Here is a 26,933-nt window from a genome sequence, read left to right on the forward strand (position 1 = left end):
TTTAAGTAAGGTTGATGCTAGACTTACGTTGGATCTTCATCTTCCAACCATCTTCATGTGTAGAGTGGGGTAGAAAAGGCTGGGTCGCCATGTAAGACAGAACTGCCTGAATCATTTGTCTGTCTCTAAGGCAGTTTAAGTAAGGTTGATGCTAGACTTACGTTGGATCTCCATCTTCCAACCATCTTCATGTGTAGTGGGGTAGAAAAGGCTGGGTCGCCATGTAAGACAGAACTGCCTGAATCATTTGTCTGTCTCTGAGGTAGTTTAAGTAAGGTTGATGCTGGACTTACGTTGGATCTCCATCTTCCAACCATCTTCATGTGTAGTGGGGTAGAAAAGGCTGGGTCGCCATGTAAAGCAGAACTGCCTGAATCATTTGTCTGTCTCTGAGGTAGTTTAAGTAAGGTTGATGCTGGACTTACGTTGGATCTCCATCTTCCAACCATCTTCATGTGTAGAGTGGGGTAGAGAAGGTTGGGTCGCTCGGCAAGACAGGACTCTGCCTGCGTCGTCAATGGCTGGCTCGAACGTTAGAATGCTGTTGGTGATGTTACCATCGGTGGAGGTCTGTAAGAGGAAACTTGCTTTTAAAAGTAGGAAAAACAAATGAGAAAACGGTAGCAAAAAAACCGGCCAAGTGCAAGTCGGACTCGCCCACCGAGGATTCCGTACTTTTTAGTATTTGTTGTTATAGCGGCAACAGAAATACATTATCTGTGAAAATTTCAACTGTCTAGCTATCACGGTTCATGAGATACAGCCTAGTGACGGACAGACGGACAGACGGACAGACGGACAGCGGAGTCTTAGTAATAGGGTCCAGTTTTTACCCTTTGGTTACGGGACCCTAAAAAAAGACAGTAGGTATAGTCAGCATCAAAAGTATAGTATCAAACTATGCTTAAAAAGTATATATCTACTTTATAAAAAGAGATGTCTCTATTTATAAACTTTTTAACGCTAACGGTAGAGATATGAATAGTTTGGGAAATTATCCGAGGCTGGCAAATACTTTTGGCATGTTGTTCCGCTACTATTGATGCTAACTATACCGTGTGCTAGCTATTACCAGGCGCGGCTTCCTCTAAGGAGCGCTTGTGCAGTGCACTCCCATAAATAATCATAATGAAATTATAGTGCCTAATTAATATATTACTCTTTAAGATCTATCGTACAAAAGTAAAATACCAATTAAATAATTACCTTTATTCATTATAAGTTTATAGACGGCCTATACTACTCGGCCTACTCCTATAATTTCATAGGAATCATAGCTAACGCGCGAAGCGGAGCGCTTTGGATTGCGCTCCTATGAAAAAGATTTAGTACATAAAATCAATAGGAAATCCAATGAGAGCGAAAGAGAAGTTTCGCTACAGTTCCGCACGTGAAACAGAAGATTTTCTATGAAGAAAGAGGTAAAATTGGAGCGGCGCTCCGTAGCCCGTTTGACCTTGCGCCCTCTCGTCGAATGCGCGCGCATTGTGCGCGCCATATTGTCACTTGTTTGTAAACAGACCTTAGTTAGTAGTCAATTTTAAAGTACGCGCGTGAATGGAATTTTGGCATTTTTTTTATTATAAATAATTAACCAAGAGTTTCAGCAGTAAGTGCACACAATTTGTTTGTTGTGAGGTATTTAAAATGAATGAATTTAACAGGAGAATGTGAAAAAAGTTTACAAAATCGACTCGAGTTCAATATAAAAGGAAAACCTTGAACTTTCGTAACAATGTTCGTCAAAAACAAAAACTTATATGTCATTAAATAAGATCAATATGCAAAAACACCGTGGTTGTGTTATGTCGCTGTGATAAAAGTAACTAGTTGTTTTAGTTTATCGTGTTACCTACCTAAGTACATATGTCTTGTTTGGAGCGGGCGCGGGCGGGCCGGGCGACGGCTGTGCGGTGAGTTTGCTTGGACCGAAACCGATGTGTTAACAATTTAGCACATATTTCCATAAAATTTTAAAACAACATTCACAACCTAGAATCCATTTGTAAAATGAACTGCAGTTAGCGTCTATCGGTCGTCAAGATATTCGTAATAGCGAAATTCTATAAGAGAGTTCAATGACCGTATTTTGTGTCGGTTAATTGAATGTGTAGTTTTTTACTGTGATAGTGAACACCCATAATATAGAATCACCAGCCGCCGCTGGCTATTACTAATATATATTATTTTATTATTGTTAATATATTTGTTTTATTTCACATAAATCCCATGCCCATGCTATATACTGTTGGTTATAGGTTTACCTATCTTTTAGGAAATTAAATATTTTCTTTTATGCCGTTTAGTACAGCTTTGATGTCTACCGTTCTCCAATTCTCCCTCAATTGCTCAAAGGTTAACTGGATGAGATCCCTGAAAGGGATAAGTTCGCCTTTGTACAAATGATGCGTTTTTCTCTTGTTTTATGTTTCTTTTTGTACAATAAAGAGTTTTACTACTACTACTCTACTATTACATTGTTGAAAATGTACTTCAAATGAAGCCCGGTTCACATTTTATTTGTCTGACGTGTCGTGTCGTGTTGTGTTGTGTCGTGACGCATATCTGTTTCATACATTTAATATGATTGCGTGCACTGTGATGCACGCTGCGTCAGACAAATGTGCACGCAATCATATTAAATGTATGAAACAGGGGGTCCCTTTGTTTGACATAATTATTGAAAGTCATAATGTAATGATTGTTAGATTATCATTAGCCATAATTCTGGAACCGTTAACTGTTCAGGATTTTCGTAAGGTTATCCTATAGATAGGTTAGGTTTTTTATGGCAATCTTGAAACGTTACGTGTTTCTGAGAAATCCCAAATTATTACTAACGCAAATGTGGACAAACAATACATTATGACTTAAAACTTAATGGGAAACAATAGATACCCATGAAACAGATATGCGTCACGACACAACACAACACGACACGTCAGACAAATGTGAACCGGGCTTTACAGTAAAATAATATATGTGCCATTTTCAACCAAAAGGGTACTTATTGTCGCTTGTCAGTAAGGCGCTATTTCCATATAGCTTCAATTAGAAATCAACCTTATCAACAAGCGACAATGTGGTACCTTTTGGTTGAAAACGTCACATATTATCAATCTCATTGTTACTTCTAGCGTTACGATCTAGTTCACTTTATATCATTCTATACAATATAGCGATTGAATGGAACATGCCCTAGGACCTAAACTAGACTTTGACTAGACCTAATCAGTGGTCAGGCGGACACCGTCTTTCTCTCAGTGGCACAGTAAAGTTTAAGCAATACGAGAACTTTTTTTTGTAAATTATATTTGAGCAGAAAAAAATCTATGTAGGTACCTACATAAATCTAACGAATATATTTATAACGTGTCACATGCGTTTCACTATGTTCAAACGAATTTATGTGAGTCATCCTTTACAAATATATTTTAATATGTCTGAGTGTCATGGAAGTTTTTATTGCAGTTTTATTAACTAACGATAAAATGAATAATTAAAAACTAAATAATATTTTATTAAACTTGAAGTAAGTTGGTAATGTAGAATAGAAAATAATAGAATAAGATTTTATTCGTAAGCACAAACAAACAATATATTTCATAATATGAAAGAAAACATAAAATAAGATTAAAGTGCCACGAAATGTGCTGCTGGTCCATGTTGCTGGTGACTTCCAGCGCTGATCTTCCGATGAGACCATCAGGTGAGAAGAATCACGAAAGGTAACAGACAAGAAGAAAAGAGACATAAAATAACATACAATGAACAAATAGTTAAATAAGACAAAGGTACACAGCAAGAAGATACAACATAACGATTAATTAAAAATTATTTATTTAAAACAAGCATCGCACTTACAACATGTAGCAGTCAGTGGGAGTCGAGTGTCTGATTATTAATTAAAATGTATTAACATGTTTACGGCATTATACGTTATATAACCCGAAAATAAATAATTTCAAAGTAACAGCGGTACTATTGCAGCATGTAAAATACATTTCAACTAGGATGACCTACCATTTAAGGGGCCCACTGACTATCAGTCCGCCGGACGATATCGGCCTGTCAGTTGTTCGGAACTGTCAAATTTTTGTTCTAATTCTCCGATATCGTCCGGCGAACTGATAGTCAGTGGGTTCCTTTATAGCGAGAAACACATTATTCATGTCTCCCATCACGGAACAATGGTGTTCCGGACCTTTGGGAGGCGTGCGCGGAGCCAAAGCCAACACGTAGAAGCCCTTTTACACTTTAATGAAATGTAAGGGGTACACAATAAGTACAATTAATAATTAACATCAATATCAAAACGACTTTTGCTTTTTCGTTCGCGTATTCGGCTTTGAGAGCGCCTGATGCGGCGGCCTCGGGCAACCTTACTACCAAGGTCAAGCGCAATATTGACTCGGCAGGGGCTCTTGATTTGGCGGATTTGACGGATTCAAGAGGCCCTAGATCTTTCTCGGTGGTTAAGACCATTGAGTCTAAAGTGTTTGAGGGTGATCTCAGGGGCGCGGTTCGAGTGCTAATGTCTGATGATGGGGTGGCTCCATCTACTTCAGAGACACTTGGCGCCTTGCGGTCAAAGCACCCGGCCCCGTCTCGGCCGCTGATGGTTCCACAGGAGCCGGACGGTTCGTTCATGGCGTTGACGGTTAAGCCGGAGGATGTGGCTCTAGCTCTCGGCTCGTTCAACAGTGGTTCTGCTGCTGGCTTAGACGGTATCCGTCCGGCTCATTTAAAGGAGCTTACTTCTAGTTCAGCGGGAGACAACGGGGTGCGCTTGCTGGATAGCTTGGCAAAGTTATGTAACTTTTTGTTGGCTGGCCGGTTGAATTCTTCGGTGTGTCCTTATTTGTATGGAGCCTCCTTGTGCGCGCCTTCGAAGAGGGACGGTGGTTTGAGGCCAATCGCAATCGGTAGCACATTTCGCCGCCTAACGGCTAAGATTGGGTGTAGGGTTGTGAGGGAGGAAATGGCCGCTTATCTTCGTCCTTGTCAGTTGGGATTTGGCACGAGGTTAGGTTGTGAGGCTGCCATCCACGCAACTCGGGCTTTTACTTCGGATCCAAGGAATGAGGGATGCGTAGTTGTCAAGCTGGACATTAGGAATGCCTTCAATTCTGTCGAGCGCGACGTTTTGTTGGCGGAAGTAAGGGAGAAGGTGCCATCTCTTTACCCTTTTCTTTTCCAGGTGTATTCCTCTCCCTCTAATCTTTTTTATAACGGATCCCTTGTTCTTTCGCAAGTTGGCGCACAGCAGGGGGACCCTCTTGGCCCGCTGATCTTTAGCCTCGCAATACAGAAAGCCGTTTCCGGGCTTCAATCCCCACTCAACATCTCGTACTTGGATGACGGTACTATCGGGGGTAAGCCTCTTGAGGTTCAGCAAGACTTGCTGGCTCTTCTTCCGCGTTTTCGTGACTTGGGGCTAGAAGTGAACGCTAGCAAGTGCGAGTTTTTTCCATGTGGCGTCAACTTTCCTTCAGTTTATTTAGGGAGTTGCTTCCCGGGCTCAAGGAGTTGTCACCCCAAACGTTTAATCTGTTAGGCTCTCCCATTTTTCCGGAAGCCATCCCGGAGGCCTTCGAGGTGAGAAGACAGGTTCTTTTGAGCGCCGGGGATAAGTTAAAGAACATTTCTGCGCACGTGTCACTGGTTCTGTTGCGGTCCTGTTTCGCCGTTCCCAGAGTCATCTACTTTTTGCGCACCGTGCCCACCTGGCTTTGCCCCGGCCTTATTGACTCGTTTGATGCAGTGGTGAAGGACTCGGTAGAGTCACTGCTGAACGTCTCCCTCAATGCGGACCAGTGGGATCTGGCCTCCCTTCCCATTCGATCGGGTGGGTTAGGCGTAAGGCGCGCAAGGGACGTGAGCTTGCCGGCCTTTCTGGCGTCGGCGGCGGGGGTCGTGGATCTTGTCACTCAAATTTTATCTCCATATGGTGACAGGGTATCCATACCTTTCGCTGCGGAAGCTATGGAGGCTTGGCTGGCTCTCAACCCGGAGGCAGCGGCGCCGGAGAGACCGGATCGTCAGCGTTTGTGGGATGACGTGGGGGTTAAGCGGTTGCTGGGGGGCTTAGTGGAGAGTGCGGTGGGTGTGGACAGGGCGAGGGTAATCGCAGTGTCGAAACCGGAGTCTGGAGCGTGGCTTCACGCGCTTCCTTCTCCGCACTTGGGTACACTGCTTGACCACGACTCGACGCGGATTGCAGTTGCTCTTCGCCTGGGCTGTGCGGTGTGTGAACCCCACGTTTGCATCTGCGGTACTATGGTGGAGAGCAACGGTCATCACGCGTTGAGTTGTGGTCGGTGTGCGGGGAGGTTCCCACGGCACCACGCGCTTAATGATATCGTGCGAAGGGCGCTAGTATCTGCTAACGTCCCGTGCGTCTTGGAACCTCCGGGTCTCAGTCGCTCTGACGGGAAGAGACCGGATGGGTTAACTTTGGTTCCCTGGGAGAGGGGGAAATGTTTAGTGTGGGACGCAACGTGCGTCAGCACTTTCGCGGCGTCGCATATTGGCCGTACTGTGAGAACGGCAGGGGCAGCAGCCGAGTTGGCTGCAGTTCGCAAGCGGGAGAAATATGAGGTCCTGGCGAACTATTTATTTGTCCCTCTTGCAGTGGAAATTACGGGCTGCTGGTGTACGGAGGCCAAGGGCTTTTTCGGGGAAGTGGGGAGACGCATGCGGGAGAGGGGTTTGGATCCTCGCTCTGGGTCCTTCCTGATGCAAAGATTGTCCATCGCGGTTCAGCGTGGCAACGCGGCGAGCGTCATGGGCACCTTTGCATCGGGGGGGTCACGGGACGATTTTCGGGACGGCTGAAGTTTGACTTATTATTATTAGTGTTAGTTTCTAGGATAGTATAGTTTAGAGTAAGAGTAATTTGTTATTGTGATGTATAATTGATTTAATGTAATGTAATTTAGTATAATTTTTAGAGTATGATATGTAATGATAAATTCGATGAATGGGATTTAATAAAGAATATTATTTGTTGTATATCAACTTTTGCTGTAGATAAAAGTAAGTAACTGATGCGAAGATGGTAAATCGTGGAATATCTCATAATACACATCATTTTTTGTCAGTCGTAAAATACATTACCATAATACCACATTATAGTTCTATAATGCAGGTATGTTAATGGTATAAAGACAAGGAAACAGACCAATACACTCAAAACGTGACCCCTATTTTTTTAATTGAACAACACACGTGTCGAAAATGTTTTTGTAAAATTAAGCTTAACATAAAAAGGTCATAACTATGTGAAAACGAAAGGAGATATAACTTTTTTATTAAATATAGGGTGGTATAGGGGTTAGTAATAACCACAATGAGCATTGATAATGGAAATTAATACACGCTTTGTTTGAATGGTACTTATGAGAGAATCAATGAAATTCGATTAGGGTATTTTTTCAATTTATTACTTTCCGCCGCTTTAAGGCCGCTAAGTAGTAGAAGTAGTAAGTGCTCTTGTAAATATTGCGTATGTCTGGTAAAACGTTAACAATTAGATTCCGTGGAATATACTTTGGTCCCAAGGTCCCAACTCATTGACAATTTCATCAATATGAAAACCAAGCCATAAACTAAAAAGTCTTAATTGAAATACATTTTTTTATACGACGTCGGTGGCAAACAAACGTAGGGCCCGCCTGATGGTATAGGTGTTACATGCGCGTTGCCGACCCTAACACTCCGCACCCTCTCGTTGAGCTCTGGCAACCTTACGCAGCGTCTAATGGCTCCTCTACACAATGGCCTAGCGTAGGCCAGTCCAAGGGTCGCATTTATGCGTTAGAGGGTGCAAGTGATATTGCTATCTCATTCTACCGCATAGCTGCATCCCTTGGACTGGCCTACGCTGGGCCGTCGTGTAGAGGAGCCATTACGTAAGCGAACAACTCGCGAACGCGAAGCGAAGCGGCGCGGCGGGCCCGCGTTCGCAATGAGATCGCCCACGAAGGACACTTCTATAGGTATCAAAGGATTGATTCACCCCGCGCCGCATCGCTTCGCGTTCGCGTGTTGTTCGCCTACGTAGTACGCTGCGTTACTTACGGGCAGGAGCACAACTACGAGTAGGGTGATATATAATTTAAAAACGGTGACCGTACTTACCTACTGTTCAAGATGTCACTGTGGCTATCAGCGCATCAATGTAATGGTTAACTATTGTGCTGTCCGCATTGTGCGTCCGACTATTAGGGGCAATTACACGCGCCGACCAATTGTGCAAACAAAATGGTTGATCTGCATCCAATCTAAACATGTCAGAGCACGTCTATTCACTTATGTACAGACTGGCTTCTGGCGGCGACTTTGTCTGAGTTTGATAATTTCCGTGTGAAAAAACTATCTAATGTCCGCCCCGGGATTCAATTAATTTTGACGGACTCTTAACGTAGTCGGTAGTGACCCTGCCTAATACGAAGGCACAAATACTTGTTGCTGAATCATACAATGTTACATTTAAAACTAGCGTTTTAAACACATATTAAATCACATTTACAAACTGCTTACCATCAGGCAGGCCGTATGCTTGATTGCCTTGATTTATTTTGTTACCTTTATTTACCGACGTTTCGACACAGGTTTCACTGGTCGTGGTCGCGGCTAACTGACGTCCCAGCAACAAAAATACAATGTTGTTTATATATAGGTACGAGTATAAGTAGGTATTTACATAAACTGTAGCTCTCGCTATGGTTCTGTTCTACACCCTATCTCTGGTTTAAATATTCTGATGAATTAAATTTCCAATTTGTATAGAGATCGCTTTAACCACATTTTAATTTTAAAAACCCATAAAATACGATCACGCATTAACATTAAACCGTACAAAACTGCACTCTCATAATTACCTTAAATGAACCAAAATCTGAAAATTGTCAAATTTTATAGCACTTAAAACATATACATTGCAATAAAGTCCAATTTCGTTTATTAGGCTCGCTTAAAAAATAAGTGCGCTTATATGGAGGATCATTATTTCAATTAGTGGTAATTTGAATTGTATGAAAGGATATTGTAAAGCATTGGGTGGGGTTGGTTGTAATTGTATCAGCCTGATGAATTGATGACGAATTTATTTACACGGTATGTACTCTTATGTAAGTTTAATAATATTGTGTGATCAATTTGTAATTATTATGGCTTTTTCTGTTTGGAAGTAACTTTAGTAGTAATTTAGACTTGTTTCTTGTGGTTCAGAATACATAATAAATTAACCGAGTCATACTGTGTTTAAGACAATTGGAGCGTTTAAGACAACTCGTGATACTCACACAGGCACTATAATTTAGAATGGGAGCGAAACTGTTTATTGTAGGCTTAGCTCAGGAAGCGCTGCAACAGATTACCCGTCCCTCTCTAATTAATACAGTTAGAAAAAGACGAGTTGTCTATCACACGGGTTTTACAGGTAATAGTGAAATGCGTCTAATAAATCAAGATTAAATAAAAATATGTACTTGCAGTCTAACAGTATTAAGCTTGGTACCGCCCCTTCACCAAGTAATGGACGGTTTGGGCCTACCGTCGACTGCTTGGTAGATTAGTTCAGTCTACTGCTAATAGAGGAAGCTTTCCACCTTACAGTGTCATCTAGGTGAAATACTTCTAAAGCAAGATTGTATACATTTATGTACTTACAGTTTCTCTAACATTCTTAAGCTTGGTACCGCCACGCCACCATGTGATTGAGGGTTTGGGCCTGGCGCCTACAGCTTGGCAGATAAGTTCTGTCTTCTGCCCGGCCACTAGAGGGCGCTTGCCGCCTTGCAGTCGGACCCAGAGCGGGCGCACTGGAAAAAAGGGGAAGAATTATTTTTTGAAAACAGATATACATACATAACTATTAGTTTATTAACTTAAAGTAAACGTTCCAATCGTCCGCTGAGTCTCAAAACTCTTATTTCTTTCAAATGGAGTTAACAGGTTTGCAACTTTTTCTTTATCGTCGGCTAAAGTTGCAAACACTCGTAAACAGATGCCTTAATTCCTAATCTTAATTCGGAATTTGCAATTAACCGAACAAACACTAGGGCGTTTATCGTCAACTGGGATAACTGGGGACAGGAGAGGTAACAGGGGGGATACAATTGTATGGGAGCTGCCTTTAGGCGGCTGGTTCATGTGACTTCAAAGACAACATTTGCAATTAACCGAACAAACACTTGGGCGTTTACCGTCAACTGGGGTAACTGGGGACAGGGGGGTAACAGGAGGGATACAATTGTATGGGAGCGGCCTTTAGGCGGCTGGTTAATGTGACTTCAAAGACAACATTTGCAATTAACCGAACAAACACTTGGGCGTTTACCGTCAACTGGGGTAACTGGGGACAGGGGGGTAACAGGAGGGATACAATTGTATGGGAGCGGCCTTTAGGCGGCTGGTTAATGTGACTTCAAAGACAACATTTGCAATTAACCGAACAAACACTTGGGCGTTTACCGTCAACTGGGGTAACTGGGGACAGGGGGGTAACAGGAGGCGGTAATCGCTTACCATCAGGTGATCCGTCTGATCGTTTGCCTCCTATTTCATAAAAAAAAGGAGGGATACAATTGCATGGGAGCGGCCTTTAGGCGGCTGGTTCATGTGACTTTAAAGACAAAATAGCAGATTATTTTTAAATTTTACTATGGTTAGGTTATTAACTACCTAGATACTTTATTTCAATCAATCTGTCTTGATGCAACTTTACTTTCTGTCTTATTGTGACAAAGTATTAAACGACGTTGACTGAACGACTAATAGGAACCACATTTCTTACACAGGTAAGGACAGGACATTACATACAGAAATAGCCCTAGGCCCTTAATAATGTCAAATTGCAAACCGCCTTAAGGCAAACACGCACATCCGCAAAAACCGGGTTTAAAAAAACAAAAAATACGCCTTATGGGACTTCGCTGCTTCCTTACAAAAAGATGTAAGTCAGCAATATAGTGAAAGACATGTGACTTATTTGATTTAAAACTTTGAGATTTATGATTTTGCATCTTCTTAATTAAAATAGTCATTTTTCAATAAAGCCAAAAAGGATATATAATAAGATAGAGCGGTACTGTCATAGTAAATTTTGTAACCACTGTAAATTCACTGCCATCTATCGACATACTTTAAAACTAAAAATGAAGATTTATAAAAATACGTTAAAATGTATTTAAATATGGATAAATGATTTTTTTATTTGCATTAATAATTTTTATATGGTTTTGACCCATGTTCTTTCACCGATATGCGTTAAAATTATAAATAACAAACGAAACCGTCAACGCCCTCTATACGAGAGTAGGCCAAAACTAGTGGCGCCATCTGATCGAGAATCAAATTTTCGTGATTTTCGAGGCACGTTTTTTCCTTAGACTGTATCCATCTATTACGAAGTTATATCTATCTTTGATAAAGCGAAAGGTTTTATAAGCAGTGGCGATAATTTCACCAGTATACATACTTTTTTGTACATTGAGTATTAAAAATTGTATCTGGACCTACGGGTACTGTTTTACTTGGTTTACTCGTAATTTATAACTAAAAATTACTTGAGTACTGGATTTAAAAAAAATTCAAGCACGAGTCTCGTGTTACTTAGTGTTTGTATTATTTTAAAGCCTTTACACACGTTCTTATTAATTTTATAAAATAATAGACAGCTGTTTTTGAGTTGTTTTTGTTTTGATAATGTGGAGAAGGGTTACAATAAGGCATTGAAATACAATTTATTTTACATAATTGTTTTTTGTTTCGTACCTATACCTTAAATTTGATAATTTTGTCACAATTCTAGCCAAAAGATATACGAAGTAGAACAGAAAGGACCTTTACAATATCATGTTTTGCCAAATATAATAAGGAAATTGAAGTATGTCATAAAAGAAGATAATAAAATATGTTTGACAGGAGCTTATTTACCTGGTACAGTCGGCAGAAAGAACCTAAGCGGGCGAAATGTTCAAAAAGCTTTGAACAAAATTGAATATTTGTGAAGATTACTCTCGTATGGTTACTCTAACTATTACTAATATAACAATAGAGGCACTTGCAAGTACCCTGATCTGACCGATCCTTCACGATGTGTTCTCTTTAACTGCCTCGACCCAAGTGAACGAGCCTGTCCAACTTGCTCCGTGTCCCCACTACCCACCGTGTTGCCAGTAGTATAATATTATTTCCCAACTACCCCTGTATTAATCGGGGTAACACAATAATGTTGTCATATAAAAAATATTATTCAACTGCTATCTTTAATGTAAACATAAATAAAACGTGACATATTCATCATTAATTTAGGGTTTTTTCACGAAAAGTAAAGTGTAAAGGTGACATTTGGAAGGTAGATGCAGCTGCGTTACTGTTGCGACCATGGAGACTATATAAAGGAGCCAAATCTCTATGTATGAAAAGTGTCCATCAAAAAACAGTAATTAGGCGGCGCCACCATACAGCGAAATACTACCAAAAACAACCTACGTAATTTGGTCGGGTTATTTGTTGCCTTATATGGTTCATGTTATACTCATGTCCCAGAGCCTAACTAGCGCCACCGGAGAGATTAGGAACTATTATTTAAAGCTGAAAGCGGTCACTTTTGCAACAATTCTGCCATAAGAGATTGGCATCCTTTTTATACCATCCATAGTTGCGACATTACTGCGCTGTCACTGGCAATTTATTTGATAAAACGAGCGACGTTCGTAACTGCAAGTGACGCAATTAGAACTTAAAATTCATCACTCATCATATCAAGGAAATTTACAATTACAAGCCTGCAGCATCAGTAATCCGACCGTCACCTAAAAGTCAAAAGTCTGCTAGCCTTAGTCTTCGTTGAATGTGCTTTGTATCAAGTATTTTACTTGCCAAAAAACTCCGCACCCATTATTATAATGAAAAGTCATTTCTATACGCATATCAAAAATCCATCAACTGGGCATCATTTGACTGTATCAGAAAAAACATTTCATGTGAAATCTGCTACAACCGATTATACGCCTTAATGTTATATGAGTAAAGTACTCTTTAGATGCAGAGATGATTACAAAGTTTAAGCCTTTTTAGGCCCGCTTTTTCTGTAGTTCCCAAAAACTTCACTTTGGCACTTTAATCAAATTAAATTAACTTTATCAATTATCTGCCGCCGGCAAGGCTTTAATTTTTAATCTAAAATGCAAATTACCCTTAATGAGACCACACGGTTCAATTCGAGAGTTTAGGAGCCGACCGTTGACCGTTTGGAAACTTTATCAAATGACGAGGCAGGAAATCCTGTTTATCCTGTACACAAAAAACGGGATTTATAAAAATTATTTGATGAATGGGCTTTAGCGGCAGTTCAATGGGGTTGTTCGAAGTATTTCACAGATGGCGTCGGCATATGTTTTACCTGTTAATCCTACGAATAGTGTCAATTTTTTAAATAGCCTGGATGCTAGCCGTTTAAGTTAAATCCCGTAGAACAAAACTAAAAACAGAGAAAATCTATGCTGGCACCATCTATAATAAAAAAAACTTTAACAGTCGCCAGTACCTTTTTGATGCTATATTTTACAAAAAAAATACAGGATTTGTATGTAATGTTCTCGAGATATTTAGCGATGTGACAAACAGACGGATGGACAGAGTCGCACCATAAGGGTTTCTTTTTAACTTTTTCGTACGGAACCGCGTCGAAAAAGGTAACTCGTGTCGATAAGGTCACGTGCAACAAAAGAGCATTTTGTTTACGACCAGTATAAAACGGGTTTATAGCGCGGGTAAAGACTTTTTCGTTTCGACACAACATGGTGACATTACTCTTGAGTGTAGAGGCATATTATGTCTGTGTTTAGTTAAAGTAATTTGTGCCGCCGCGAAAGAATAAAAGAACTAAAAAAATTTGCGGTTTGTAAATAAAATAACAACTGCTTAATATTATAGTATGAGTTGATTGTATACATATATGTATAAATTAAAATCAATTATGTAATATTTGCCTTTGTAAAATATTGTTTTTATAATGAATTTTTATATAGGTAACTTTACTCAAAGTATTTATATTTTATTTTTAGTTATTTAATAATTTAATATTCTCGTAACTACTAAGTATTTTTCAATAACATATTATAATCAAAATAGTATTTAATACAATCGTGATATAATAGAGAGCTTTTCAGTCGAGTACCGTGTTTAGGCAACGAAGCTTGCTGAGTTACCTAAGTAAGTTACGAGATTGAAAAGCTTGATTATATCACTATTGTATACAATACTTTATCTACGAGTCATCTAAAATACTACTTTTTTACTATGAAACCTAAATAATTAAAGGAAATTGGTACTACAAAAATGTAGTACATAAGACATCAACGCGCGAATATTGTTGCCTGTTAAGTCTTTTCTATGGGAGCGCGGCGGCACGTGATTGGTTATTTTTTTTTATAGTTGACTACAGCGTATCAAAATGAATATTATAGTTGAGTTGGGAGCCCATACATGACAGGTACGCAATTATAGTTTGGTACACGAAATTTTAATTCAACCACTACAGTCGACGAGTAGAAAAAATAATTTTATGTACATACTACTTGTTATCGGCCACTAAAATGTATAATCAAAGAATAAATAAATTTAAAGTTCCGCCAAGCTCAAGTGGGATAGGGCGGGACACATCTGTAGGATGCACACGGACAGATGGGCCAAAACAGCGACCGAATGGGCACCACAGATCACCCGAGGCAGAGGCAGGCCAAAAAGGAGATGGCGAGACGACCTGGACTCTTTTTGTGGCGACTGGCGGGAGCATGCACAAAGCCGTGACGAGTGGCGGAAGACAGGGGAGGCCTTTGCCCAGTAATGGGACAAAATATAGGCTATGAAAAAAAAAAGTACTTAGGGTTGTTGTCTAAATGCGTCAGATATAGGTAAGCATATAGGACAGATAAGCATAACATTCTTTAAAGTCCGAAAACATTTAGTGACATAAGTACAAGCTTCCGTAAAAATAGTAAGCAAAAAATACTGCCTAAAGGATTTAAGTGGCTAACAACTTAAAACAGCGGCAGCCACAATCTAATCTAAAATCAATTCGACACCTTTATGCTTTCATCATTAACAAAAAAAAGCCCTTTTTTTTTCATACTAAACCACTACAATCACAATCAAATAAATACAAACATATTTGCGGGCGCTTGAAAAATAATGGACCTTATCGCACTTACAATAAGATTAAAACTCAAAAATTTTATGAATAAGTAAATTTGTTTAATAATAGGGTTGTGCATTGTGTGCCCCTTTGGTTTCAAACAAAAGGTGTGAGCTAACGGCAATACAAAGGGTTTTTAAAGCTCACTTAAGACAATTAAGCATGTTTTTGACCCCTGTTTTGTATTAGGACTTAATTAAAACATGACCTTATGCCCTGCTTTTAAAGTTTTAATTAGTTTGTACAGTTCAGAGAGAAATAGTGTGAGAGTTTTTTGCACTTAAGTGAACTTTCAGCTTTTATTATGGAGTGTCGGTACACTCCGACTCGATAAAGGAAATTCGGATGTGAAAAATCTTGTAATTACAATAAAATATACCAATTTTAATGGGGACGTAACGAAGTGTAGCTTAACTAATGCAAACACAATCAGGTTTCGCTGTCTTATTACAGAGTTCCTATGGCTGTTCCTGTGTCCATCATCAGATCAGCTCGATGGTACGAGTACCATAATATTGCATTGTCACCCAACTTACATATGTATGTAAAGTTTCAGCTCAATCGAATAACGACTAGTGACCTGTGTTTTAAACTCTTTAGGAGTATTCCAGCGTAGCAAAACCGTCTCGTGTGATGCGGAAGGGTCCTGGATTTTCCCCAGGCTACCATCCCCCCACACAGTCCTACAGCTCTACTTGCCCTAGTGCCACAGAGCCCGTCAGGTAAAAAAAAAGACCTGTGTTTTGTACAATAAAGTGATTACTACTACTACTACTAGTGGGTCAAATTTAGCTCGCAAGATTTAACCCGAACATACATACTTACATACAAACATTGCAAGTTAAAATAAAGCCTTGTAAAAAGTCATCGTGAATTGAAATTCTCCAAAACTCGAAGGAAGTAGCAATCCATCAAAAGTTTGAGATAATACCTACAACCGCTTTAATACCAAAGAACCAGGAAAGTTCCTAACTTGTTAGAGTTGTTAGGGTTGAAATATGATCCATGATCTGCTTGTAGCTGCCAGGTTTCATACTGTTAAGGTACAATAGCGATTCGCTACAATAGATTTAGAAGAAGTTTATCTGCAAATAAAGATACATGCACGAGACGCCTACAAAATGAATAGGTAACGATTCATATCCCATACTAGATAGTTTTAATTATTCTGTACAGATATCATATTATCTGATTACTTTTTTGGGGTTTTCTTACTTTGTTACAGACTACAGACCTTTCGAAACGACTTAAAAAACACATCGTCTGTTCCTGATCCGTGTGCCTTCGTATGAACTTTTTTTATTTTTTATTTGTATGTTCGTGACCGGAAATCCAATCTTTCTGTTTTAAAATTTGTACCATCGAATAATTTTGATTCAAAAAACACTAGAAACACTTCAGAAAAAAACATATTGTGTGAATCACCCTTTTAACTGTCAGCTTGAATTAACCGGTAATAAAAAGGTACGTCCAAGATTTGACCACCAGATTTGAGCATCGAAAGTGTAACCTATATGACTTTAGATGTGTACTGTTTTCAGTATTTATACTGTAGTTTCAACGTTCATTGCAGCAAAGAAAGTCCTTAAACTGATCCTGCAATCTTCTTAAGGTAGTATCAGTAGCCGAATTGCCGTAAAGTCAAGCCAGGTATACGAGTATTTAAAATAGAAAAATTGCAGAACGAATATTAAATTTTTTATTGTTATTTTGTTTTTAATGAAAATTTTATTATAAGACCTAAAATACTAATGAATTATGTACCAATTGGAAGAAAGAATGAATGAAAGCCAAATAAATCTAGATAAGGAATATTTTAAAAACCCTAATACTTTGCTAAGCCCTTACCGGGTCCTAGTAGTTATGTATGTTACCTACCTAGCATTAAGTTGCATGTGTATTTGTGTAAACTGTATCTACTTGGTTGCAAATAAAGATTGAATTGAATTGAAAATAAAATGTTTACTGCCTAAACCACCATTATACACGAATGCAGCATAATTTATAATGGTGCTTTCTTAAGCTCAGTGATTTCCTTAATTATTTTTAACCGACTTCAAGATTTCAAAGGAGGAGGTTCTCAATTCGGTTGTATGTTTTTTTTGAACCGAGATTCTCACAGAACAGAACTGCTATCAGAAAAGTAGGTTAGGTTAGGTTAGAGCTGTGACCCTTACAGAAACGAAATGCTATCAGATAAGTAGGTTAGGTTAGAACTGCAACCCTTACAAAAACGAAATGCTACTAGAAAAGTGGGTGGTTTTACCTCCTTTTCTACATAATTAGGCAAAACATGCTGTCTTTTTCATTTAATAGTCTGGAATCTAAGTGCACCATCAACAATAAGTGAACTTTCAGCGGCATCCCCCATTGAAGTCGGTTTTTTTTTCTTAAAAATTATTTACTTTCAAGTACCTACCCAACGAATCGAAACAGTGGCGAACGGTAACAACCCGTCTTGTTCTGTATCTTGGCAACCTTTGAACTTCTTCCATATTTCATCAATCGCCGGATGCCGCAGGCGTATTCAGAGTAAAAAAATGATATTGATTTGATATTACTTCTATTGTGGTAAGTGGTAAAATACGGTAAAGTAGATATGATAATAATATGATGCGATGCGCTTGCGCTGATTGGTAAGCGCCAAATCAACTACCAGCACTGTTTGTTTATCACGAATATTTAGTGCCTGAGATAAGAATAGATGATATGGAGGTTTTCTATGAAAAAAGTGTACCTATAGTACAAGCTCCGCTTAGCTCTGTCTGGGCGAGGTCAATCTGTTTAAGATTTCTGTAATGTCAGTTTATTTTTATTTATCAAAGTAAGTTAATCTGAACAAAAGTAGCTGTTGGTAGCGTTAGTAGAATTATTGCTGTCATATGTAATCTGAATTTACCTCCTACGAATTTCCTCGCGTTTTTACGATCTGTTACAGGAGTCTTAGTTTCGAGTGTTTTGACGAATCGCTGTTGGTTTTTATTTTTATCGGGCAAAGTTTTGAGGATCTAGCGCTGCATTTGATCATTTTGATATCATTATTATGTCACAATGTAAGTGAATTGTCCGCCTGTTCAGTTGTCTATGTCTTTGAGATTATTGTCGTACTCAAAGTAGATTAGTACCTATTAGAATCGAATGAAGATATTGCAAACACATTTCATGTGACACGCGGCCCCAAACGACATCCAGTTGTAGAAGTAAACCCGAGTATTCACGCAGAATAGGCGCTAGTCGTCGAGTTGCGGAAAATTGCCCGGGCTACATTACAATACTATGCTGAGTGAAGTTAAGTAGCCACACTTGTATTTTTTGCATTTGTATTTTTTGCAGTTTAAAACCATATCTTGTATGGTTAGTTTCATGTTACAAACTTCATCAGTGTCTATTTAAGTGCTTGACATATTTATAAAAATAGTTTACATGTTTTGTATCCTTTACTGAAATTTTAGTGTATCCTTTTGAGGGTTCAGATATTTTGAACTGCAACTGCCCTATACTTTACTACCTCATAAAATAACATACACATAAAAAAGCAAGTGTATACGTCATCCACATTATAATGACTAGAAAACTCACAGTATTGTCCAGTCATGCTCGAAACATGATACATTTCAAACCAAAATAGACCTTAATATGATAGTCACTTGTGACATGAACCGATGTTTTTGTATACAACCATGGGTAATAATAGCGTAAGCGCCAACGGCGGCGAGGTCTTTTTATAAGGCATGACACTTGTTCGGTGCTTTATTGTGAATATTATGATAGCCAACTTGATTGACATATCGATTAAATCGTCAAAACGTGAGTATGCACTACACTTGACCAGGGGCCGATTTTGATTTGAAAATTCGTTACGGTTTTGATTCTCACTCTCAGGCCAATTCTAACGTAAACTGACATCAGAATGATATTTGCATCATACTATTTATCATGCATTCCGCTAGTACTAGTCCGTACATCGCGGGCAAGACGCACGATTACTAAATAACATTATTCAAATATAATTCTGATGTCAGTGTACGTTTGAATTGGCCTGCTTGTTTCGATATGACCTTGACCATCGCGATTGGTTCACGGGAAAGGCAATGAAAGTCGTGCCATTAGGCACCTCTCTCGCACTTATTAGTGTGCGTAAGATGACTTATCAAGTTATCATCGAGGTCAAATTATAATAAAATCAAATTGTTAAATTAGGATCGGCCTCTAGTTAAATTGATATCGCTAAGTTGTTCGATGAAAAATCGAGTACCTAAAAGTTTTTTTTTTACAATTTTCAGCTTATGTGTTATTGACATGATTTTAATCACAAAATAAAAGATGTTTTGAAAAGATGTGTCCCGCCGAGTTTGTTGCCGGTCCCATATTGGGATACCCTCCTCCAATTGAGGTTGATTTAAATCTTCTCGAGGTAGAGGTGTAGGGTTAGAGCTGGCGTAACTTTATTTGACGTTCATAAGCGCATTTTAATATGCCTACTTGAATAATAAACTATCTTTACCTTATTTTTATCAATTTTTTTTTATCTTTTTTGGGTGCAGTTTGACAATATAAAATATTGTAATACCACGAAAAAGGTCTCAGATAGCATTTTATTTTAGGCAATCAAATATTGTGACCAGTACTAACTTTTTTTTAATAGCGGAAAATTACGAGAAATTATTGGGTTGGGCTTAAAGCCTTAAAAGTTAGCTGGTTTTAACTAGGAAACATTCTATTATTTTTTAAAAGAAACAAAACTGCATACAGTTTTTTTTAATTCGCTTATCTCGCCCGAGAATCGAACTGACTAAAAATGCCAAAAAATAACCACTTGCTATTTTGCTCCATTAGTCGATACAGTTAATGTTAATGATAAACGAAGAAACTAAAGTTTTACACTCGTCTGTCGTACAAAATATCCATAAGATCAAATATTTAGTACTCAGGATTTTTTTTAGACAAGCGAAATAAAAATAAAATAAAAAGGAGTTGTTTCTTTTTAAAAATAAAATAATGTTTCCATGTTAAAATGAGTTAACTTAAGGTTTTAAGGCACTTTCCCTTCAGGGCCCATGAATTTTTATCCACCCTATAGACATTTGTCAACGACAATTGTCAGTAATAAGTTTCAGTCATTATGTACCATTTACCGAAGTCTAAATGTATTTAGAGCTTCATCTAGTGGCGCTCCCATACATTATTATTTCCAAATCGGTGTAAACTTAGACAAAATACAAATTCAACTGCACTTGCCTTTTGTGAGTATCGACGTGGAAATAGCAGATCATTTCCGCCATTTTAGCACAAATATGAAGCTCGCATTGCAGCAAACATTGAAACCGCAGTAGCGCTTATTTCTCCCCTAGGGATCTAAATCCCGTCCAACAATTGAAATATATCTGTATGAGATATATCATACGATGGACACGCTATACGGAAATCGTTCGAGTCTCTGTGTGCGCCTGACATGTCTTTATACGCATCAATGTGTGTGTATGTAAGCTCGTTAGGCAGAGTTGGGCAAACATTATCTATTTACGAATAACCGGGAAGATAACTAAATCATCTTTTATTTGAAATAACTAAATATAATCAGTCATTTTTTATTTTGAATTTATCTAGATCAGTTTCAGTTTTATCTAGATAAATTAGTTGGGATTTTAAATAAAAGATGAATGTCAGTAGTACAGTGTCATAAATAAGATAATATTATTATGTATGTAGCAAGTTTACGTATAAACTTATATCAAATCAAATATTCATTATTTCGAAACTTATGTACGAAATATCATTTGATATTTACCAGTCGCTTTTCGGTGAAGGAAAACATCGTGAGGAAACCGGACTAATCCCAACAAGGCCTAGTTTCCCCGCTGGGTTGGAAGGTCAGATGGCAGTCGCTTTTGTAAAAACTAGTGCCTACGCCAATTCTTGGGATTAGTTACCAAGCGGACCCCAGGCTCCCATGAGCCGTGGCAAAAATGCCGGGACAACGCGAGGAAGATGATGAATTATAACGATAATATGTGACGTTTTCAATCAAAAGGTACCACATTGTCGCTTAACACTAAGACGAAAATTGCTTGAATCTTTATACGAAAAACCTGCCAGAGCGTCCTTATAGCAAGCGACAATGTGGTACCTTTTGATTGAAAACGACACATATGATGATAAAGGGGTTTGGACTGATACCATACGAGGAGTGTTGGACCGCGTCCGTTCAATGCCGTATGAAATACTATACTTATTCCGTGGCTAGGTATATTAAAAGCTGAAAACGATACATTTCTGGGTGACTATGCATGACAATGCTTAAATTCAATCTTGCATCCCTTTCATGCTTATGGGATAGGATGGTAACGATGTTCCCTTTTATATGATCGACGTTGGTAATGGTGTGTAGTAAAGTAGATGTAATTACGCGTGTTTTGATAAGGAGCGTTGTTAGGACCGAATGGTACAAACAGCAACACAACTGTCCAACGGTGGACCTTATGGCTTTTGTAATAAGTTAAGAGTGTGGGCGAAGTACGAGTACAAGGTTAGAGTCGTTAATCTTATGTGCCTAGTTGGTTACCGAATAAATTTTTGGTTAAGCAAATTTTTTGGTTTAATTAACGTATTTTAAGTCACGGCTATCGTGACCGCTGCTCATGCACTGTTAGTGTTTGAAAATGGAGACCTATGCTGTCCAAAAAATGTCCGGCAAGTGACTATTACGTGAGTAAAATGAGCTTAATGTTAGTATGACTTACAACAGTTTAAATTCGAAATTTTAGACTTTTAAAGTACTTAACAAGTTTTTTAAAACTTTTTTTATAACGTGACCCCATTGTCATGAGAGCCCCGGTTGCCCCGGTTTACCCGGTTGTCATCAGATGTAACATAGCGACCGCATACTTGTTTGCTACCTACGTTTCATAAAAAAATCCTTGCTCACTTTTCTTCAACAAAAGTTACTGCGAATTAATAAACTCAACATGCAATAAATAAAGCGTGATTATTCATTATTTATCGCACGTGGCGGCCATGTTGTATTTATGACGTGAATCGGGTTCACGGCTCGTTTGCCCGTGTTTTGTAGTCCAGTCGATAAAGGATACTGCGCAAATGCATTACTCCCAAAAACCACTTATTTGTTGGTCGGAGAACGGCTGAATCATGCCAGCTGTAGCATTTATTAAGAGACTAAATGATTAAGTCAAATGATTCGTTCAGCATGCGATCATTTGACAAATAGAGCAAACTAGGTTGTCAGCTAGCAGCAATTAGTAACACCAGAGTATGTAGTGCCGTCAAGGCGTCATAGAGTGCGCTGTCAAGACAGAAGAACGATGTCACCGAAAACAAATGAAGCTTTGCTGTCAATAAACCTCCCGATGAGTAGGAACGGGAGAAGGTGACGTCGGTGATGGTTCCTGCATCTAAACCTACTGGTGTGCCAAGCTTCAGGATTGTAACGAATGCTATGATTTTTAATCAGTCTTGTTCAGTAAACAGTGAGTTGGATTTCGCCTTTCATTGAATGCCCTCATTATATACCATTGAAGGATATAATGTATTCTATCTAACATGACATGCCCTCCCTATAGTTAAAGACTTTCCAAACTGCGCTTTCCCGGTTTCATTTAAAGGGAACGTCTTCCCGGCAACCTAATCCAATTTTGACGCATAGTCTCATCTGCTACCTACTATTGATACTATAAGCTGTTACCAAACAACGAAAAGTAAATGGGTTAAGGAAAACATTCTTCTTTGATTGGAGTATTGCACGGTAAGCTAGCCCGGAAGCAACGGAGTACGTGGAAATTAATATGAACGTGGAAACGCGGAATTTGTTTACAGCGACGACATTTGGGCTATGGACATCGTTTTTACATAATATTAAAATGAGTCACTCACACGTTATTTAAGTCGAAAATTGCTCGACATGTCTCTTAAAACGAAAGCTTTATCAAGAGTTATCTATAAGTACAGATGTAGTGCATAATTGTATTAATGTAATAGGGGATATTACTGCAATGTTCTGCCACCAGACTTCTGTCGCGGGGCGAGGTAGTTCGAGTTGGGGCGGGACGGTGCGTGGCCATTCTGTATGATAATACTATTACTTATTCTGTGTTAGTAGTAATAACCGATTATGTGGTTTGATCGAGTACAGCCCTACGATTGGTGTCGATGGTCACACTACGATTGGCGCGTCCCGAACTGTCAAGAGCATCGCAAGAGCTGTGAATTACAGTTGCGACATTACTGCTCTGTCAATTTCCGTGATAAAATGAGTATGGATTAAACGTCATAGTCGCGGCAGTAATGCGGCGGAGAACGTCGTTATTTTAGCAAACAAATAGACACATACAGCGCCCGCGTCAAGGCCACAGCAGTAATGTCGCAACTCTAAAGCAGCTGCAGTTGCCATCCGCATGTCACCTTAATATTTAACGTAGCTGACGTAGCGAGCAGACTTTTCCAAGTGTCTGTTGGACCCTTCGGCACAGGGCGGACACGCTATACATCAAATATCACTTGCGTTTCTATGTGTGAACGGCACGTCTGTACACGCGTCATGCGTCATAGTGTAAGTAACTTAAAATAAAATTAAATAGTACTGAGCGGCCGGCAAACGGCCGTCAATCTGCTGTCGCGGGGCGAGGTAATTCGAGTCGGGGCGGGGCGGTGCGTGGCCGTTCTGTTCTATTACTTATTCTGTGCCTTCGGGGTCCCGTGCCTTTATACATACCTACAAACGAAAAGACGTACTAATAATGTAACTTTCGAATAATATCCGGAAACACAATCAGAACATGTGATTAGAAACTAACTTTTTTCTTGATTATTTAATGAAGTGCCACTGCACACGTTGATTTTTGCTAAAAACTTTCAGTTGCAGTCTGGCAAAAAAGAGTAGAAATACGCCTATTAGAGGTGGCGATTTGCCGTGACAGTTGCTTGCATTTCCACGGGTAATTTTCTATAGAAATTTTCCACTGAGACCCATTTATCATTGCTCTTTGCTCTTTAGTAAGTAATATATTTAAGTCCCAAGTTTCTGCTAGTTCTGCTTCTTTTTTTACGTTAAATTAAAATACTTAGTAGTAGTAGTAGTAAATCACTTTATTGTACAAAAAAAAATGGTTAACATAAAATTCATATAAATTTAGGTACAAAGGCGAACTTATTCCTATAAGGGATCTCTTCCAGCTAACCTTAGAGTTAATGAGCGGAAAATTCGGATTAAATAGATGGACAAACTTATAGAACATACAATATAAAAAGTAAAACTACAATATTAACGTCTACGAATAACTAAAAACTTAGTGCATATGCTAGCAGTCTTTGCACGTTGCCATGTACGTGAAATTCAAGTGAAATGTGTTTGCAGTCATAATTGGATATCCCTTCCATGATTGAACTCAATTTTGTACTAATCTGCTTTGAAACCGAAAGTAGTTTTTAAAGAGAACCAATTCACCGTTTCTAGGTGGTAAGTTACATTTTGTAACCATTAAAACGCATCACTCCTTGAATCCACTCCAAATATGAACTGACTATAGAGAATTTGTATGATACCGTTGAACCAGAATCAGTAAATCCTTGTACGACCCCGACGATGCGGCCATTGTAGATGAGCGGACCCCCGGAGTCTCCTTTACGGGTTGCCTGCCATCTATTGGAGCATTTTGACGCAACACACACATAATAATAGCTAGGAATTGCAGCCTCTGGACAAGGTACTATTATCCCCTCACCCACTTGAAGGGGCACTGAAGAAATATTGTAAATTTCGTTTCTATCTGGTTTAACATATAAATCTCTTATACTGCCAAAACCGACGTATTTAGCAGGCAAGCCATACAAAGTCTTATAGTCGAGCGCTAACAACTTCGCACGTGGATTAGGTATCTTTTTGACCAGAGCTATTCCGATGTCGATTGTCCATCCGAAGACTGAGATTGGTAGATTTCTAGTATTTTTAGGAATAAAAGCTTTAGTTATCTCGCTATATAGTTTTGTTTCGTTGCCTGGAACGGTGAAGTCTCCGTATCTTACAATGGTCTCACGAAGATCGAAGGGCGTCAAGCAATGCGCTGCAGTGAGGACCAAGGTTTCGGCGATGAGGCTGCCAGTGCACTTTCTAAAATAAGGTGGTTCCTTATCTTGGAATAGCACGATGAAAGGGAACTCATTCCCCGAGTCCGTCTCTCCTTTGTACACCCGGAGGGGGCTATGTTCACGTGCCGCGCCGTTCGCACTTACGACAATGAGACCTAGAATAATTTCAAACAGCATTTTAGAAATATTTACACTTGTTCTGTTTTTATTTTAAAATAATAACAGTATGCTTAGTAAATTTCTATTTTATGGCATTCAATCAAATACAAGTTTTTATTGCCTGTTATGTTTTGAAATAGTAATTTTGTGACTGCAACATACTGAAAGGCATTAAAATTCCATCAGTGTGGGTTTATAAAACGAGCGATGCAAGTTTTATATTAAAACACAAGATTGTATTAATACTTAAACCATGTTTCTTCTTTTTTCACGCACCAATCAGTGAGCGATCTTGAAGGTCGTATCAAAACCACTTTAAACTGTAAGAATTAGTTAAATCTAAATCGGGCTGCAGGTAAATAAGGTACAGGTTGCCTACCTATTATGATATTATACATAAAACCTCACCTAACAAGTCTGAAACTTGATAATTAACCGACCGGCCACCGCAATAACGAGCTCTCATTATTATTAACCATACAACTCGGAATAACTCATCATTATCTCTTAAAACTTTACCTTAAAAACTCCACCCCTGCAACTACTTAGCGAGTCATAACTAAGATGCTTTTAAGACAAGGTGCATGGCCTTTATTAATTTTTAAACATTTTATTTCAGATAATTTTAGGTTTAGGTATAAACACCTGCTTATTGTAAAATAAAGTACGACATCAACATATAAATGTTACAAAAATGTATATTGTGTAATAAAAATGATAGGGATACCGTAGAAAAAACTGGTGTAAAAATGTGTTAATTATTCACATAAGTACCTATATGTATAGGTAATTTCGTCAGATCTTCGCGAAATTAAAGTTATTACATTCAATTACCCATTTTGTTCTCGTCAAACGAAGTAAAAGCCTTGTAAAAGCAGGTTGTATCAACACAAAAAACAATGTTTACATTTTATCGCGGCCATATTTATTCGACATCATAAACTACGCCGCGAGCAGTCAATCCTCGTTAAGGGGAACGACGTCCATTTATATCCACGATACGATTTACTTTAACTTAAATAAATTTGTCACTATCCCCCTTAATACTGTTTCCTTGTAGGTTGTTTAAGGCGCTGTTTGCACTACGACATTGGCAAGACATTTGTAACGTTGCATGCGAGGTAATACAAATAAAGTAACTTTTTTTAAAAGCTTCTTTGTAACTTTAAAGTACTGTCAAAATTTTGAGTATTTTGCCTAAAAGTTATGCTTTTTGAATACTTTTGTAGTTACTTATTGTAATCTCTAATCAGCTATAATTCACTAATAGAACAATCATTAAACAAACAGCAAATGCTTGTTTTAAACTAAAATAGATGTCATAATAGGTAGCTAAAGAAAAATAATAGATAACTTCGAAAGTGGGATACTTAGTTCTGAATATGCCAAATATCTAGGTACTAAGCTAGAAGCACTCTCTACTAAATATGTATAGCACTGTAGGCAAGATGTTTCGGTAAGTAAACAT

General features: G+C 38.7%; 1 protein-coding gene across 1 annotated transcript in view; it reads right to left on the reverse strand.

The window, feature by feature from the left end:
• LOC134751868 (basement membrane-specific heparan sulfate proteoglycan core protein-like) overlaps positions 1-26,933 on the reverse strand; it is a 253,985-nt gene that overhangs the window by 22,904 nt on the left and 204,148 nt on the right. Inside the window, exons 8-9 of the mRNA XM_063687392.1 lie at positions 9,676-9,827; positions 426-570 (exon numbers count right to left, since the gene is read on the reverse strand). Of these exons, the coding sequence (XP_063543462.1) occupies positions 426-570; positions 9,676-9,827 (297 nt within the window). The remainder of the gene's footprint in view (positions 1-425; positions 571-9,675; positions 9,828-26,933) is intronic.

Source organism: Cydia strobilella, chromosome 23 (genome assembly GCF_947568885.1).
Source record: "Cydia strobilella chromosome 23, ilCydStro3.1, whole genome shotgun sequence".
Lineage (NCBI taxonomy): Eukaryota > Metazoa > Arthropoda > Insecta > Lepidoptera > Tortricidae > Cydia > Cydia strobilella.